The sequence below is a fragment of the Eriocheir sinensis genome, chromosome 10 (assembly GCF_024679095.1).
Source record: "Eriocheir sinensis breed Jianghai 21 chromosome 10, ASM2467909v1, whole genome shotgun sequence".
Lineage (NCBI taxonomy): Eukaryota > Metazoa > Arthropoda > Malacostraca > Decapoda > Varunidae > Eriocheir > Eriocheir sinensis.
This window is the reverse complement of record NC_066518.1, coordinates 19760119-19779385: the sequence shown is the minus strand read 5'-3', so window position 1 is coordinate 19779385 and position 19267 is coordinate 19760119. Positions and strand designations below refer to the sequence as shown.

General features: G+C 48.3%; 1 protein-coding gene across 8 annotated transcripts in view; it reads right to left on the bottom strand.

Moving 5' to 3' along the window:
• The window catches only part of LOC126996667 (zinc finger protein castor homolog 1-like), a 98831-nt gene that overhangs the window by 13623 nt on the left and 65941 nt on the right, over window positions 1-19267 (bottom strand). For 5 of the 8 annotated variants that reach the window (XM_050857376.1, XM_050857379.1, XM_050857378.1 and 2 more), the window contains 2 exons: window positions 961-1147; window positions 448-646 (listed from right to left, as the gene is read on the bottom strand). In XM_050857376.1, the coding sequence (XP_050713333.1) occupies window positions 448-646; window positions 961-1147 (386 nt within the window). Of the gene's footprint in view, window positions 1-447; window positions 647-960; window positions 1148-2038; window positions 2082-2186; window positions 2533-19267 lie in introns of those variants that run through there. The other 3 variants (XM_050857380.1, XM_050857381.1, XM_050857377.1) reach the window with 3 other exon arrangements.

Below are 19267 nucleotides of genomic sequence, written 5' to 3'. Positions count from 1 at the left end.
ACAAATTAGTAAACCTTAATAAAATATATATATATATATATATATATATATATAGATATATATATATATATATATAGATATATATATATATATATATTTATATATATATATATAATCGAACAGTCATAAATGCGTTCCTAAAGAGAGGTCATCATGCAAGCATACTTCCTAACACCACGATGAGCAGCTAATGTTTTATGGCGAACCCGCTGACAGAAATGAGGAAAATAATGAAAACATATTATATTTGTTTTAAAAGAGGGGATCACTGATGTAATTAATAAAACACGAAATATAGATTTCAAAAGACCAGCATAAGATAGAGTACTGTCATTCCCACAGCACCCTTGACACATTTTAACTAGAGTCTGTGGGACACAACAGGTGAAGGAGGCAAGGGTTTGTGAGTATAAGTAGACCTTATGCTCTGTGTTGGCATATGGTTACCTTAAGACAGTGGTAGTGTGTCTGCTTGCGGTTGTGTGAACAGTTTGAGAAGCGGTCACTGCAGTCGTCTGATGGAGAGTAGCGCATGAAGCCGTGCTGGAGGCTTTCGTCTCGTTTTTTGTGCCATTTGAAGTGTCGAATCATTTCTTCTTTCTTGCTAAATACCTTGCAGCTGCACTCTAAGCAATGGAAGTGTTCTCTGTTGGGGAAAACATGCGTTATTTGGACGTCAGAGGCCGGCAGACCTTCATGCATAATTCACTACCGTAAAAAGATGAAGTACTTTGGTCGGAGAAGTTTTACGAATGTGAATATATAACTATTTTCTTGTGCTCCCGAAGGCAATATTGGTCTAAAGTTCTTAGACAAACTGTTATTACCAATTAAGACCGACAGACAAATAGCCAGACAAAAAACAGCTTTATTATATCTAAACTTGCAAGGTATTGAGAGAAAAATATATTGCTACTTCTATGATAAAGAATATAAACAACAAAATCACAAATTCATTACCTTAGATTGTGTTCCCTGCAGGAGAGGTTGCCACATTCGAGAGCTGAGCTGAAGGGCTTCACGTAGCGGGAATAATCAATTTGAGGTTTGTTAAGGGCGTCTCGTACCCCCATACCACCGGTGAGGAGCTGGGAAGGCGTCGGACCCACGGCGCCCAACGACAGACCCGCCAGCCCGGGAGTCACTGCTGAGGGAGAACACAACAAACTGTGTTTAGTAAGAACAGGAGTCCTCCTTATCTCTGGCGTATCTTTCAAGGTTAGGATGGAAAAAGATTTTCATTTAAATCCATTGTTGACACCAAGTTTGAACTGGTATAACTATTTTTTTACATGCATGTGTTACTACTGGAATATTTTCAGTTATCACGCTGAAGGTATGAATACTATCACGAATTCACGACAGTTCCTGTGTAAAAAATAACACCGGAAGACTAATTACTAACAAGTAGGTAAAGACGGCTGCGGGCGCTTGCTCTCACACACACACACACACACACACACACACACACACACACACACACACACACACACACACACACATACACGTTTTCACATTGTTATTTATATGATGTGCTCGATATCTAAGGACACTTATTAGTTTCATATACCGAACGTACTGAAAAAAAAATATTTCAAGATTTTTCTTTAAGAACCTTATTATCACTGTGCTTTAGGGACAGGTCTCTGCTCTGCCTCAACAGATCGCCTCTAAACACGGGATCGAGTCGCCATTCAAACGGTTCCTCTTCCGCGCATCAATCCCCCTACCGCTTGTATGTACACAAATGGAAGGCCGGAGGGCAGAGGGGACGGTCACTTGTTGTGGATGATGAGCAAGAGGTAATTGCGTCCCTCAACACTGACATGCCGTCGCCTTATTTAGCAGAGGGTCGGCGGGATGACCACTACACACAGTTCCTTGCCATTCTCGCTTGGCACTTCCGTTTGCTACTCGTTAAGCGACACCCGCCGGGACACTCGACTCAGGGTCATTCGCAGCCGTGTCAAGACGAACACAAAGGTAATGCACATTTTTCCAAAGTTTCAGAAAATACTTGGTTTAAAAGTTACTTAACCTCCTCGTCCTGTGTTGCCTAGGAACATGTCTCACCGGACTGAAGAAATGTGAATGAGTGTTGTGTATGTGTGGTTTGTGGTGAGAGTGGGCGTGTGGGCGGGTGTGGGGGTCCGCTTCCGCTGGTCTGCAAGGAGGATGACCACTACCTGGGCCCTGCGCACTGCACTCCGCTCCTGTGTGCGGCGGCATCAAGGGCGAGACTGGCGTGGCGACCCCAGTGCGCGATCAATTGCAGGGCTAACTGAGGATGTCCTGGTGGGGAGGCAGGCCGGCCCCCGGCGACCACCACGGGAAGCACGGCAAGGCGCCTCCCTTGCCCCGCTGAATCCCTCCTGCGGCTCCTCGTTAGCTGCCATGAAAATTTTCCCGTTTCCTTGTCTGTATCTCGCCATGGTGGTTTCACGGTTATAGCAACTCTTCGCCACGTGTGTCACGACCCAGAGAATAGCTAAACACGACAACGTTTTCCATAGAAAACTCACACATCTGCAAGCCATTTTAAAAATGATATAATAAAAACAATTAGTTTAGTTGAGAAATGAAAGATTAGTGTTAATAAATACATTCAGGCAGGTCTGAATTTATTAATTCTGTATTTCATTGTGTCCATTATGCAAGTTTTTGGTTAAATTTTTGAGTGCAGGGAAGGGGTGGGCGTGGCCTCACCATCTGTGCCACGCCTTTACCTTGCTCTGACACTGTCTTTCATCATTCATTTAGTTGTAGCTTTTGATTATAATCCCTTCGACTTTAACATTTCTTATTAAGTAGCTTTTATATATCAGCTGTTGTGGAAAAAAAAGCAGCTCTCCAGAAGCACGAACGAGGTGCAAGATACTACACATTTTATTAAAATTTTTGTTTCGAGGGGTGTGATTAATTAAAACCATTTCTCGATAGAAAGAGGGAAGGGAGGGGTCAAAAGGAGGAGGTTAAAGAAAAATGCGTTACGCTAAAAGTGTGGCAATTACTTTCACTGATGATTAAACTGCATTTATTATTTATCGCTTGCTGAGAGAGAGAGAGAGAGAGAGAGAGAGAGAGAGAGAGAGAGAGAGAGAGAGAGAGAGAGAGAGAGAGAGAGAGAGAGAGAGAGAGAGAGAGAGAGAGAGAGAGAGAGAGAGAGAGAGAATAAAGCATGGTGTGTGTGTGTGTGTGTGACCGTAATTCCATCAGCCAAGGAGACGCTTCGCAGAGAACCCGTGACACCAAATAATCGCTGGCAGCCACGGACTCATAACAATAATTGGAGCGGCCGCCTGCCTCACCCCAAGCGACACTCTAAAATGAATGGCCATACATCATCTCTCCCGGGCATTACAAGCCAACCCGTTTACAGAGAATGCCAGGCCACCTTCACTCCGCCTGTTTTCCCTCGGCGGGTGTTAGCTGGGTGTGCGCGCCGCTCCCCGGAAGAAGGAAGCCCCATGTGAGGCTACAGAAGGGAGGACGAAATATTGCTACTGGCTGGACTTTAGGAGCGTGTCGGCGGCGCCACCCGCTGAACAATTGATCTGACGACCGCTTTCTGAGATCAATAACGAAAATGGCGAGTTGTCGCACTTTGCTGCGGCTCCCGCCACTGATGATTATTTATAGTATTAATGAATATTTGACTAACGATAGGATCTGACACCATAAATTACTTCTACGAAATTTAAATGTCTAAACTCACATGAAAAAATGAAAGAAAGACATGTATTAATGAAAAAAAAATGCCAGTGGGGTCTGTCAGCGGCCACCCGGGGTTTGGAGCAAAAAATGAAACATTAGCACCATGGAGCTCTTAAATTTGCCGGTCCCTCATTCTGTTCAGGTTCTGATGTATGACAACTATGAATATTTTAAGACGGTCGCTTTCTACGACGGTTTCGCCTCGTGCTAAATTGGTCCGCGTGTTATGAATCGAAGTGAATTCAAATCGCGGCCCATTCAAAGTGAGCGACAATAATGAACATAACTTGGGTCTTCATGTGAACCTTCCTAAACCTTTCCACACAGACTTGTATGCTTGCTAACGTCATTGCTGCAGCATTTCTGACAGCTCTACGCTCTTGTCTGGATCACCTGCCTCTGCTGGGGCTCCTGATCAAAGTCTTCATCTTCTCCGGGACTTTGATTCTATGACAAGACATTTCTTTCTGCCTCTCACCCATCATGAAAATGTAGTACCCCCTAAATTAAAGTATTTTTTTTATATAAACTAATGTTCTGCTTGACATTTGTAACCTGTAGACAACGCACCAATTGGATTTCCTTTTATTTTTTTTTCTCAAGCATTCTCATGAGTAGAGGTTGACCATTAAAACTGATGGTAGAAAGCCTGATAGAAAATGTCCATTTCTTTTTAACAACAACCTACACAGACACAAGGTATTCAATGCAAAGTTGTCGATAATAATTTTATCATTTGTTATGGCTACAATAGACAACCATGGTTTTCTTCTCGCCTCTCCCCATACCAGACCTGCAACACTTGAGGCGGCGGCTGTGGCGGTCAGAATGATGAGAGCTAGTATGAACGTCATTTGTTATCGCCAGACAGAAATACATGAGACCTGCCTGCCTCTCCGCTTCTACCGCTTCTTGGCAAGACCCGTCGCTCCCACCCTCAGACCGCTGATGGAAGACGGCGGCCAGCCCACCACTTATATACTTGATACCAACTGCACTGCGGGGTGCTAAATGGTGCACCTAAGTGTGCTGACCCAGAGACACTCTGGGCGGGTGCAGCGCAGTCATTCTCAGGCATGCCTGACTACACTGTCGTTATTGACAATTTAAATCGATCGTAACCAGGTTAGTCTGAGAGAATTCTGTGTAGTGCTGAGGTTACAAAGAGTCTCCACAGTCCAGAGTAAAGAGGAACTCGTTAAGAAAATAATGAACCCAGCGAGCACCTCCCGCGGAGAGGCTTTCCCACCCGAGTTGTGAAAGAATCACTGTGATAATAGGGTGTAAAGGGCCTGAAAGTTATTTGAGGAAAGGCTGGGAAAGGGTTGGATGAAGTGGAGCATTAGGAGAAGTTAAGAATGACGGTATCAAATTAAGTACTAAGATGGAAACCGAATTTCATTTTAGGCAACAGACTTTGCTCGCTGTCACCAGTCCATCCTTTCATCTATACACCGCTTCCATCGAGGTGCACTAACCTTGTCTAGGTATGAACCTTGTATCTTGACAGCACATGAATGGCTCTAAGATAGAAGCGGGAGTTGAGTGGGAAACGTAGAGAAGAGTTAGGGTGAATCCCGTGTGTGTGTGTGTGTGTGTGTGTGTGTGTGTGTGAGAGAGAGAGAGAGAGAGAGAGAGAGAGAGACGCTGGTGATGATGATGAAGGGAAAGAGAAGAAGGGGAACAGTCACCACGAGACAAACAGATTCCGTGGCTGCCGCTCGAGTACCATTATGCCGCTGTTGGCTTTACCATTCTCGTGTTGACCTGCACTCGCCTCCTCCTCGACCCACCGCGCACCCTCCACCCGCCACCTCACCCACACCGCCCACGCTTGCCCTCACCCCATCCTTCATGCCCTACACACACACACACACACACACACACACACACACACACACACACACACACACACACTAACTTAACCTTCCCCACCCTAACACTCAACACCTATGAAAGCCCAGCAGACACCCTTACCTCCTACTCCTCCTCCCTTTCCTTGCCTCACCTTCTTGCCCCTTTCCTCGCCACATTAACCGATTGCAATATCCTGCATGCACCCCGGCGACCTTTATGGGTGATTTCCAAGGGTGGGGGGAGGGCTGGGAGGCGTGTAATAAATCTCGCCTCGGCTCGTGACACACCGCCACGACTGCCATTCCGGGGTAAGGACTTGGATGGGGGAAAAACTTCTAACGTTGTTGTGTTTTCACTTAAGCAATTTCTCTCTCTCTCTCTCTCTCTCTCTCTCTCTCTCTCTCTCTCTCTCTCTCTCTCTCTCTCTCTCTCTCTCTCTCTCTCTCTCTTATGGTAAGATTTTCTACATATACATTAATCAGTGCTTTTTCTTATGTGTGTGTGTGTGTGTGTGTGTGTGTGTGTGTGTGTGTGTGTGTGTGTGTGTGTGTGTGTGTGTATCTGTCTGATTCTCTGCCGGTTTACGACTCTCTCTCTCTCTCTCTCTCTCTCTCTCTCTCTCTCTCTCTCTCTCTCTCTCTCTCTCTCTCTCTCTCTCTCTCTCTCTCTCTCTCTCTCTCTCTCTCTCTCTCTCGCTCGCTCGCTCTAAAAAGCCCTCCCTTTCACCCCCTGGAGCACGCAGGTCACTTTTCGGTTGTCTCACCCCGTCAGAACGATAATACAAAGATTGAGCATCCTGAGGCATCCCAGAGCTATGCAGGAAGAACCTCCCTCCCGGCCTCCCTTCCCTCGCCCTTCTTTCCCTCCCTTCCCTCTCCCCTCCCCACGAAGGCAACGGGGCAGAGGGCGTGGGAACCGGAAGGAGCTCGAAGGGGTTGGGAGGAGCAGAAGCCTCGAGGAAATGAAATCGGCGGAAATCTAGAATGGAGCAGCGGCGGCAGTGCGGGAGATGCTGCTGGTGGTGCCGGAGGGAGGGATGCTGTTGCATTAGATTGGCGGTGAAAGTGTTGAGACTGAGGTTATGGTGATGATGGGTGAGAGGCGTGCATGTGGGTGGGAAGGGAGGAGGTAGCTGGTTGGGTGGTACAAATCATCGCAGTGTGGCATGGCAGCGGTGAGGGGTGGTGGGGGAAGGAGGGGTGATTAGTTAAGGCCTTAGATCGGTATTATTAAGTGGCTGTCTTCGCGTCTCTGTCGGTGTTTGCTTTTGTCATGAAAGGCTTTTGACTGCTTTGAGGTGCTTCCGGAAGGCCTGATGGAGCATGTGGCGGGAAGACTATGAATCATTTATTGGCGGAGCGTGACAGATATAAACACAGGGAGGAAGAAGGGAACGATGCCATGGAGAGAAGGGAAGAGGAGGAAAGAGAAGAGGAGGAGAGAGAGAGAGAGAGAGAGAGAGAGAGAGAGAGAGAGAGAGAGAGAGAGAGAGAGAGAGAGAGAGAGAGAGAGAGAGAGAGAGAGAGAGAGAGAGAGAGAGAGAGAGAGAGAGAGAGAGAGAGAGAGAGAGAGAGAGAGAGAGAGAGAACTAAACTCGTTCCACACAACACGACGTGAGTGAGTCTGCAGCACAGCGCATACATACAAGCAAGTCGGCGCTCATTTCTAGTACACACACACACACACACACACACATACACGAGTAAAAAAATTCCCGGGTACAACTATGCCTGCGAAAGCGAGAGGAATAAAGGGTCGAAAGAACAGGAGGAGGAGGAGGAGGAGGAGGAGGAGGAGGAGAAAGAGTAGGAGGAGAGAGAAGAGGAGATATAAAAGAAATAAAGGAATAAAAGAAAAATGAGGAATATGAAAAAAAGTAAAAAGAACAAGAGGAGAAAAATGAGGCTTAGGAAGAAAAAAGGAGAAAGAGGAAAAGGAGGAGGAAATAGAAAGAGGAGGAAGGAAAAAGAGGAGGAAAAAAAAGGGTTTCGCGATAACCAAATTCTCTACCTTTAGCCTTTGCAGGAAAATGACCGAACCTTCAAAAAGACACAAGTATACTTCGGTCACCCGCTCCCTACTCGCTCCCCGGCTCGCCATGATAACTTGCTGCACGGCGGGTATGAAAGGGTCCTCAGCAAGAGCATTTTGGAGATGGAGGTCGCCTTGTGGGAAGGAAAGGAGAGAGAGAGGCGTGGCGTTCTGGCCTCCTCGAACACGCTGGGAGGAGGGAAGTGTGGCCAATTATCCGCCGTGACGAGGTAGAAATATGGCGAGATTATGTGGGAGGAGGAGAAGGAGGAGGAGGAGGAGGAGAGAAGAAAGAGGAGGAAGAGGAAAGTGGAAGAGACCAAGGGAGGCAGTGGGCCGCTGAGGGAGAATGATGTGTGAAGTGAGAAGGAAGATAACTTACATGGAAATGAACCGAGATAAAGGTTAAGATTAATAGACTACACGAGAGAGAGAGAGAGAGTGTGTGTGTGTGTGTGTGTGTGTGTGTGTGTGTGTGTGTGTGTGTAAAGGGGGGAGGAGGGGTGCTGGAGCGGGGTGAGGCACGGAAGCGACCGTCGTGCCTGATGATAAAATATCGTGTGTCAGGCGCGTCCGTAGCTGAGTGTCACTAGCGGGAAACAACACCTCACCCTCGCCCTCGCCCTCGCCCTCCGTCCTTGCCTATACGCTGTCTGCTCTCCTTCGACGCCCTTCGTGCCTCCAGGGCCCCTCAAAACGCAGAGGCCCTTGCTTGGCTTGCCCTCCTTCGTCACAGGCGGTGTGATGTTCTTCTTGCGACTCTCCCATACTTGCCTTTTATAACACTCGACTGGTTTCACTGCGTTCAGGCTCCCGGTGTTCAGCACGCGGCACTCCCTCCCCAGGCTTGCCCTCCTTCGTAATTCACGGTAGGGAAGTTCCTGGCGCTACTTTCTCCCACAAGCACAACTTCATAATACATGACTGGGTCCACTGCGTTCAGGAACCAGACGTTTTCCGATCAGGTGCACGCAGTCGCTCCCCATCTGCCTCACATGATTTACTTGATGCTTCAACTTAAGTTGCCGAAGCCTTGTGTTCACTCAGATACTCGAGTGATTACTTCACTACGCATTATGTGCAAGAATATTGTGTAAACATTTAAGGGTTCGATAGGATTCTCGTTAAATTAAAATCAAGTGAGCTGTGACTTGCTGGCGGAAAGCTGAGCTGAGGTGTGATCTGAACCACAACAAACATGAAGAACGACTTTTTTATTTCCTTGCGAGAAGAGAGGAGCTAAATGTCTATATGAAGAAAACTATGTAACTTCATCCAAGAGGAACACAGTAATGGCCCCTACAGGTGAGGTGTGTCGCCCTCTCCCCCCCGCACCCCCGAGAAGCCACACCCCGCCGGCTCTCCCCCCCCCCGCCCCCTGGCCCGCCACCGTCCTGATTTATTCTCGTCACCTCTTCTTTATTCCCGCATGCCACCCACCCTCAGGTAACGCTAGACGTATTTTATAGATATTTACTGCGACGTTTTTGTTGCTACTTGACACTCCGCGTTATTTAAATCCGGCTCTTCCTTCCCTCGTGAGTCACTCGTCCGGCGGTGGGCTGACGGGGCGGCGGCCTGCTTATTATAGCTTGATGCGTCGTAACCATGATCGAGATAATCCCCCTACCGTGTGTGTGTGTGTGTGTGTGTGTGTGTGTGTGTGTGTGTGGCGGGGTAGCAGGAGAAGGGAGGGGGGTGAAGGCAAGGGAGGCAGGATGGAAAGGATTGGTGCCACGGTAAACACGGTGTGCGACACATCCGGGGACCTAAAGTGTCTCATCCTCGCTCTGACTCCCTCCTCCTCCGCCTCTTCTTCCTCCTCACTATCCTTCGTCTGGGCTCCTCGTCGCCTTGGAGAACTCCCTAACCGTCCCTTCCCCGGCTCTCCTCCACGAAGGGTGTGATCGACGTGGCCCTGAGCACCACCACTTAACGTCACAGTTGCGACATTTAATTAATTCTACTTTTTTCTATAATTTCCGGAAGGTGGGTTTTGCTTGGACTTCTTTTTGCATGGTCTTAGCACCTTGACGTGAGGCTGTCGCTGGTCTCACGCACCCACAGCCCTTCAGCGTGCTCGGTCACATGTTGGATCTGTCGGAACACCTTTGGGAATCCTCACACGCCAAATCGCAGCCGCTGCAATGAGGAGGAAGAGCTCGATTACAGCATTCACAAGCAGGATTTATTCATGGATTAAAGAGGAGAAACCCAACACCCTGGGAGCGACGGATCAGAGGATTTTACGGCTTATTGGGGTTATGAGGAAGCGAGGAGGCGGCTGTGTGTGTGTGTGTGTGTGTGTGTGTGTGTGTGTGTGTGTGTGTGTGAGAGAGAGAGAGAGAGAGAGAGAGAGAGAGAGAGAGAGAGAGAGAGAGAGAGAGAGAGAGAGAGAGAGAGAGAGAGAGAGAGAGAGAGAGAGAGAGAGAGAGAGAGAGAGAGAGAGAGAGAGAGAGAGAGAGAGAGAGAGAGAGAGAGGGGGGGGTTGGGGGGTTGTGCACTCCCAAACTTCCAGCCTGAATGCCTCTCCCGCTTTTATGGCGTGTCATGGGCGCTGTTTAAATAGTAGGAGGCATGTAGACTCGCTTCCTCTGTTTCCCCGCGAACTGAGCCCCAGAACCGAGCGCTTGGAGCTAGAAGGTGAATTAAGTTTTACAAGGATGCGGAGACACACGAACAAAGGTGACAGGATGAAATAAAAATGAAGCGTTGCGAAAGACGAACAAATCAAACGAGTCAGCGGAACAAAGCGTAAGGGAACAAGGGCGTGGAAAGGTCAGATATTTCTCTCTTGCTTCTGCCTCAGTGCCCAAGTACTGCTGCTTTATCCCTCTTATCTGGCGGGGGCGGCGAGGGAGGTTGGAGAGGAGACCCCCCCCCCCCAGCGTTGCCAAATTGTCGTACTCTGAACATTGCATTTATCATTTTTTGGCTCGAAGACTGCCGCAACCACACAAACAACGATAGAATATTAAAGTTAGCGTTAAAACTGTTATTTATTGATGCTTTTTATGTTTTTTGCTATAGTTATCGGTCAGAAACTACGACAATGCAATGCGATGAGTACGATAATTTGGCAACGCTACCCCCCCCCCCCCCCTCTACCCAATAACCAACTCTGCTTTACCTCCTCCCTCTCCACCTCCATGACGACCACCAACACCACACGGCTATCAACACTACTGGTATCTGCACTTCCTCCTCCCTCCACCCCAAACCACTACCGGCGCCAGCAGCATCACAGCCACGATAAAAACAACAGAATTCACGGACACACTATCACCACCACTTTTTCCTTTCTCTTCCGATGTCACACACACACACACACACACACACACACACACACACACACACACACACACACACCTTCCGCTACCAGTTGTTATTGTGTTCGTTTTCCCTCACCCCCAACATATAGCACAACTAACACAACACACAACAACACAGCCAAACAAGATCTCAACAGTTGTACCGGAAGAGGAGGAAGGAGTTGGGGATTCTGGTGTGGAGGAGGAGGCGTCGTAGAGTCTGTGTCGGAACCTGACTGAGAACTAAGCCCAAGGTTCAGGCCAAGATCTCATTAGTTTTTTTATTTTGTTGACTTAGTTGTCTAAACAGGCGCACCGTCCCTTCACATTTAATTTAAAGATAACAACTAGACATGCTCTGCGCAGTGCCCACCAGGAGCTGAACCCACTAAACTGGAATCTCAGGCGGGTTAAGAGGTCGTGGGAAGCCCTCGAGCAGAGCATCGTAATATGAAAACTTTAAATGCCTTGCCAACATCCGCAGTGGTTCCCGGAGAGGCTGTGGTTTGCGTGTTCCTGGCGGGTTCTCGATGGGCAGCCTCAGTGCGGCAAAATAACAGACAAAACGAGAGAGAAAAAAAACTAATTGTTGGGCTCAATAATGGAGCAGAATTCATGTTGGACGAGTGTACGCAATTGCCGGGGCGAAGCAAGTGAGACGGCAAGTATATTACAAAATATTGCTGGGTTGTAAACCAGACTTGGTATAGTAAAAGTATCTGAACACACAGTCAGTACAAACTAAGTAATACTAGTTATTACAATAAAAAAAAACTTATTCTGGCAAAGTTATTAAATAAGCCCCAAGGTGGGTAAAGGAAAATACTAGATGGCAAGAAATTGTCGTAAAGTTATCAATAAAAGCTCAACGTGGATTGCACTAAAATGAGGATCGTAAAAGTATGATGACGTCAGTGTGTTGTGTGGCAAGTGTGTCCCTTGGGCTGGCCGGCGAGGTGGTGGAGGATCTGCCAGAGCCTTTTAACAGGTCCCGGCAAACAGCTGGATAAATGCTGTCCTTCTCGAGTCTCATCACCAGCTGGGCAAAAACCTGCCACGGACTCACAGGACCTTCCTTCCCACCACTGTTCCTCCCAACACTCCCCTCACCCACACCCTCACAGCTCCGTCACATTCCCCTCCTTCACGTACACTCAACGCTCATCGGTCCCGCACTCACCCTAAAACCTTCTAACTGTTTCCCTGACTATTTGTTTTCCTGCCATGCACTGTCTGTACTTATCGTTAAAAAATCTGCTTTCATGAACTACATTGCAGCGCGTTAAAATAAAAACCATCTTTATTCGTCCCTCTGTAATCATCATTTTCTCACGTCTAAGCCCCAGTTTTGCCTATTTTTTTTCCATCTTAGAAGCCGTACACTTCATTTATATCTAAATCATCATCTGTACATTCAACACTGTATCTCTTGATTGTGCCTCAGCCCGCCCCGCCTCAACAGTCCGCCCCGCCCGCCCGTCAGCACCGTCCCGTCCAGGCTGCCACTCTCCCTACAGTGATGGCCGCTGTATAAACACCGCGCCAGCAATTACATCGTCCGCGGCGTCAAAACAACCACTGCACAAGCACTGGCACTGCAGGGGGGGATTTAGTACTGCTCTTATCTCGCGCTATTATCACCTCCCATCGTCACCGCTCATCCAGCCGGCCTCACTATCATCCCTCCCATCGCTGCTACCTCCATCATCATCACCAACATTATCTGCCTCGTCTTCGTCACTCCCGCCAGCATGCACCACGGTGGGCATGTTGCTCTTCCCCATTTTAGTGATAGCTTCCTGCATTAATAACTCACGACTCCTGGTAACTTGCGGCACTCTTTAGGCCTCTGTCTCTTTTCTACGTCACGTTTTCCTATTCACCAGCAGCAAAACTGATCGCACTCTTTTTAAAGTTTTCATACAAGTTTTGTCGATGTCCCTGCTGCCGTTTAGCCCTCGTTCAGGGCCGTCTTTGACGTCGTTACACATATATAATATTGAGTAGGTGTAATTTTTTGCATGTTACTTATTGGTCTATAATCGTCGCTAACATGTAACATTTCCATAAGCATCAAAGGCAACACACCCATGAATTGCGTAGAGGACCGTCAAGCAGCTGTTGCTTCCCCGAGCTCGGATTCTTGTGTGGCATGGCCAGCAGCCCTTCACGTCCTGAGCAACAGTGGGCCGCCTGGGGCACTGCTGTCAGGCCGGCGGAAAGTACTTATGAAAGAATAAAAATGTAAAAATAATACTTTTGCATAATCAATTTGCCAAATATGAAAATTCTCATTAGAGTTTGCCTGGCTTTGACTTTCCGTCAGTAAGTAACAGCATCGTCGATATTATTCAGCTTCGCATAAATTTATATCAAAAGATAAGATTTGCACATACTTTTTCTTTCCTTTCGACTCCGAGGAAGAGCTGGTCAGAGGGGACCAAAAAGGGGACGTCAGAGACAAGAGAGGCGCTGAGGCGCTGTGAGTGAAGAGGTGGACGGTGGCCAAGCCGAGTGATGGAGGGTGATGAGGAGTGACAGGTCATCAGCACTTAGTGGCATGGACGAAAAACTCAGTCAGTGAGTCGGTCGTCCAAATAAAACAAAATCAATTTCGTGCAGGCAAGATATGAAGTGCCAAAGTGCCAGATCAGTCAGGTGAGTGTGACTGGCCCGGGTGCTTGGTGCCCCAGAGAAACAGGCCGCTCAGGTTCACCACACGCTCACGAACACTCAGGCCCACGCAGACCGCAGTCAGCTATTCATCTTCCATTTTAGCATAACGCTAAGTATCCATAACAACCCCCTTGTCTGCTTGGCGAGAGGGACTGTTCCTATGCACGGAGGACGGATGACCGACCTTGGTGGGGACGGCAAGAAGGCAGAGCAGCACCCCTCTGACGAAGTGACAGCCTCTCATGCTATTACATATATTTACAGGTCGTCAATGAGACAGGTGAAGTGCACTCACTCGTCGTGCTGCTTCTCGCTCTGCACATGACAGCTCTTCGCAGCTGCCTTTACCACCGTATCTCGCAAATACTTATGCCTCGATGGAGGAACCCGGGACTACAAATCATCTGAAATCACTGGGAGGGTGAGCAAGATGGGGGATAAATTATATGTCAAAACCCGGCCATTCTTAAGTGATTGCGTGCCCTGACCTCAGTTTAGTATGTGTAATGGAGAGAGAAAACATGTGTGGAGGATTTTTGCGTAACACAATATTTGCGGCTGTTTTCATTATCGGTATGACAACTAAAACTCTTTGGAAACAAACTGGTAATCACATACTACCGGTTGTAGTTAGTATGCAAAGCGAATCGCAACAAGACAGCGACAACACACTCACAGTCGTGTAACAGAAACCAAAAGATGCTCTAGTCTCACGCAAGTCTGAGAAACATCCACCTCCTGCCGCCCCTCCCTCCTTCCCCCTCCCTGTCACCACCGCTGCCGCCACCCGCAAGGACACTCCCGGAAGCTGGCCTCGACCCGCCCTCCCCGCAGCACTAATGAGATTTCAGTGCCTCGTTTGTGTGGTTTATACGAGTCCGGGACAGTCGAGGCGAACATCTGCCCGGCCATTTGCGTAGCATTCGTGGATGTGGTGCCACGTCGTCAGCCGGAAGAGGGAAATATATTGAGGTGGAGAATATGTCGTAGCAGTGAAGGGAATGACAGGTTTATCTCGGCAGGGTGCTGGTGATACAGGCAGCCTACACACACACGCACACACACACACACACACACACACACACACAGACACACACACACACACACACACACACACACACACACACACACACAGGGTGATCGGGTAGACACATGTATGAAAGTCTTTTTTTATGATCTAGTTTCAGATCCTCTCCCAGGCTCAGATGGGCGAGACTTTTACCACATACTGGCACAAGAAGGCAAACGCATCTCACGCACTAAAAATGAGGGATACAAGAAAAATAAAGATAACTCGGCTTACAACACTTAAGAGGCGCAGCTGTTCCACTTCCTGAGTTAAAAGTATAGTGTGGACTCATAAACAAATTCGTCTGGGGAAAAAATGTGATACCAGATGAGTGACTTTCTCGTCTCTCTCTCTCTCTCTCTCTCTCTCTCTCTCTCTCTCTCTCTCTCTCTCTCTCTCTCTCTCTCTCTCTCTCTCTCTCTCCATGGGAGAAATACATTCCCAAGGTGTTTTGTTGTAGCGTCAGAAAACAAAAGATGATACTTGCGTTGCTTGAATCGTTTATCGTGACGCCGGGGGACTAAATAAGAGGTCATCCGTCCGTAGGGACCCAAGGCACCAAGCAACAGTCTGCCTTTCCTAGAAGTTAACATTCAGAACGAGACGCAGCAATGACCGCCACCAATACATTACCTAAATTTGTAAATCTTCCATACATCATACAAAGTCGCCTTCGGACGTCTACTTCAATCTCCTTATCCTTCTCCTGATCACGCACGCATTACTCCGAGGGACCAATCCACGATGACCTTCTCCTTCGGGTACTCCAGGGAGGCACGTACGGGACGACCCCTAATACCGACGCGGTGTACTTCCTAACGCCTCAATATATCTGACATTACTGGTTAGGGTCCAGGTAAGAAAAAAGGAAATAATTTATGGACATATTATCTTAACCGCACACTCACAAGGTACATCGCTTGGCAATAAACCACTGATTTTCACTTTCTGACTACTAATTTTGCGCGTTGCTGGTGATGGCAGTGGTGGCGGAGCAGCTGCTGCGAACATGTGTGCTGTTGCCGATGCCTGATGACGCTGTGACTGCTTGTGGTTTCATGCAAATGAGGAGCAGCATCACTCGTCTTGGAGATCAATCTGTGCGGCCTTGGAGGGAGGGACGTGAAGCAAGACGAATGAACCAAGCAAGAGGCAAGAAAGGGTACATAGGTGGGCACAGATGGGCTTGCTTCAGGGTTGACCGCTATAACGATAGTTAATCAATTGTAAAATGGAAAGATCCTCACGTGTAGTTAGTTGATGCAGTGTATAAATAATAGCCGGGGTTAGTGACTTTGAGAGTTAGCAGCTTTCTATCCACCTATGTACAAAAACTTCCTTAATGACCCTTTCATGAATAGCTTGGCGTGAACTGAGGCAACAGTGTTGGAGCTTCACGGCAACCTAAGTCGGCGCTGGTATTGACGGGCATTACGTGTGGCGAGGTGGCTCGACCCTGAAAAAGCTGGCTCACGGCGGGTGAATTCCGCCGAGACGCTCGGTGATTGGCGGAAAATCTTGATAAAGCGGGCCAAAATGAGCGTGTAACTTCGGGAGAATGGCGCCAGTTGGTGCTCGTGCGGCCAATGACAGGCCTATACTTGGTGATGACAGTTCAGCTGGCGGTCATTGGTGAGGCACGAGTAAGAAAGTTGGCAGTCGCCAGCATGCTAGAAGGAAAAGTTTGAATTCAAGGCAAAGCTTAGTGTTGGCCACAAATTGCCACGCGCGAGGCAGGCGGTCCTCGCCACACAAAGAAGGTGAATAGAGGGTGGCGTGGGGCCGGGCGTCGCCGACCCACCTCTCTTTGTTCGCCGGTATTGTTCACTTTCCTATTTCCAGAAAAGAAGGCGGGGGTGTGACGCCGAGGTTCCGCCGAGAGTCATAAGTCATCGAGGGATTGTGCCGCGCTAAATGACTGGTAAACATGGCAATTAACGGAGAGTCAAGACCCACGCCCTTCCTCCTCCCACGAAGCTGACACGCTGTCTTGCGTGAAATATTGCAACAATTTTGCACAGGGTGGCAACACCATATTCTAACACTTTTCTTAGTATGTTAAATTCGCCTTGACTGTCTGTCCGTCCACCCTCCGCGACTATCACAGCGGGAGACTAATGTTGGGTTCTGCGCAACACCGACGCGGGATGGCCAGTCACCGCTGCTTGTGGTGCCGAACACAGAACGCTTCGTCTTCTGAGATGTTGATGATGCGGCAAGTCTGGCGACAAGCTGTTGCGCTAAGACTTAGGCGAGTTCCAAATAATTGGTCAACAGTAAAGTGTTCAGAATATTATCATTAAACTTCTGATACATTTTTTTAATATTAAAGAAGCATCCGTCATTATTTAACTTGTGATCTGCGCTGATAATGAGCTTCAGGTTCCTTTTCTTCCCGCGGAGCCCTGCTCCCAGGGAACGGTTCTACGTCACTCCTCTTCCGCGAGATCGTCATTCCTAAAGACAAAAGCGCCTCAAAACCATCATCATTCTGACTCCTCATTAGTCTTGTAGCGAGTCTCCCGCGCCGCCATTACTCTTGGCGCGGGTGAGGAATGTTCTAAGGCGGCGCCCGATAACCTCCCGTCGGTGGGGAGGAACAGAGGCTCCATGAACCCGTATTTTTAGAACCTGTTCGCGGGCAGTCAAGTCTAAGGTATCTATTTTCTCCATGATGAATGAATTCTGAGACTGTGAGTGAGTGATAATTTCCCGCTGAGAGCAAAGTTCTAGCCGAGAATGGTGGGATGCCCTCGCTCCCCCCGCCCAGGGGATACTCGGAAGGAAGGTGTGGAGGGGCGTCGCTGAGTGGTTGGGCCTCAAAGGCTAGGCTTTGTTTGTGACATTTTAAACATTACTTATGGTTTATTATTATTGTTACGATACTGGATGGAGAGGAAATACAAAAATGATCGATTAGAATCCTAACACCACGTACTCGAAATTTATGTATTTTAAATGGTTTAGAAAAGTGATGATCCTAAGAATAGGCGAGCAGCTTTGAGCCGAGGAAGGGTCAAACGTGCGTTGCCTCGGGTGTCGTTACCATGTGGCACAGTTAGGTGTTCGACACGCGTCAATTCTTCTTGAGTCAGAGGTCGTACTACAACGGCGTTAAGTGTGGAAGGGAGCTGCGGGGGCAGTGTAGGCGTGTTTGAGGTAGGGTTTTGAGGTGCATTCCGAGTCACCAAGAAAATTTTATTTTGCTCACGTCAAAGAAATACGATGAAATAAAGCAACATCGGAGAAACAAAGGGAAGGGGGCTAAAGGGCTGGTGGGCGTGGTCTCTTCCCTGGTCCTGGGCGGCGGTGGATCTGGCCAGAGGCTCGGCCTGGGCGAGGGGGGGAGACTCACTTTCAACCCACGACGGCTCAAGAGATAAAAAGGGGAAAATATTCGCCTCGTCACGCCGCCCTTAGCAGGCTCTCTGAGGCTCCGCTCGCCTTAAAACGTTCCACTAAGTTTCGATTGTGGCCATTGAAACTGTACGAGATGGGACATTAGATATGAAGGTATAAGACTTTCACGGGAGTTGTACGAGTGGGTGCGAGAGGCGGAGACCAGACGACTCACAACCCTTCCCTAACCCGATCAGCTTTTCGCCTTTGCTTACACACCCTTAAGAGACGCTCGATCTGTTCAGAACTTCGGTTAATGAACACATAGTGATTCATCTTTAAGCCTTGTTTCAGGAATATTAGTAAAGAAACGTAATCACGTTAAAACATTTTTTTTTAAATTTCCTATTCAGAAATTCGTTGCGGCAGGCTGAGCTCTGCGGCAAGAGCAGCGTATTGATGGATTGTAACCTTGAAAAGAAGAGTAGGTATCGGAAGATCGCGGGATGAATGGATGAACTTCGGCAATAACTTGTAATCTTTGACATAATGGTGTGAATAATTAATGGTGAACAAAAATAACAGGCCGTCAGGGTGAAGTCTTTGTTTGATGGTGATTATTATATGTAAATAAGTTTAATCCCTATGTTACTATTCGTATTTTCTTTATAAAAAGATAAATAGTAATAAGAAACTGTATTTTACTTTACTTGACAGGTTTTGTACAATTGTACAATTGGAATCTGTGTCCAAAGGCTCATCTGAGATGGCACTGAGGGTGGAGGGAAGCTGGGCACCGCCGCGGCCCGTGGAAGGAGGGGCAGCGAACTTGAAGACGCTACGGGCGGGGTGGTAGTGACTGCCTATACAGATATACAACTATTATGACGGGGAGACGAGAGTTTGAGATCTAGAACCATGTCCCCCGGGGCCCGGGTATTCTAGCGTGCCAAGGCCCGGGTGGGCCGGTGGGCGCCGCTGAAGGGCAGCGGCCGCGTCCAGATGAACTCAGCAGATTCTGGTGTCGCGGGGCAGAGTGTGAAAACAAAGAGCGTCGGGCAGGCCATGCGAAGTGCACGTCGGGCCGCTAATGAGTTGATGGTTGGGCATTAGCGGCGCCCTGGGGACCAGGTGCCGGCCGCCCTCTATCCCGCGCGGGGCGGCGGGATGGCGGGGGAGAGGAGGAGGTTTAGGTGGAGTTTAGAGGAGACTTGTAGATACAAGGTTAATGGCATTGCTCAGGAAGAGGACGGTGATACTACTATGAAAT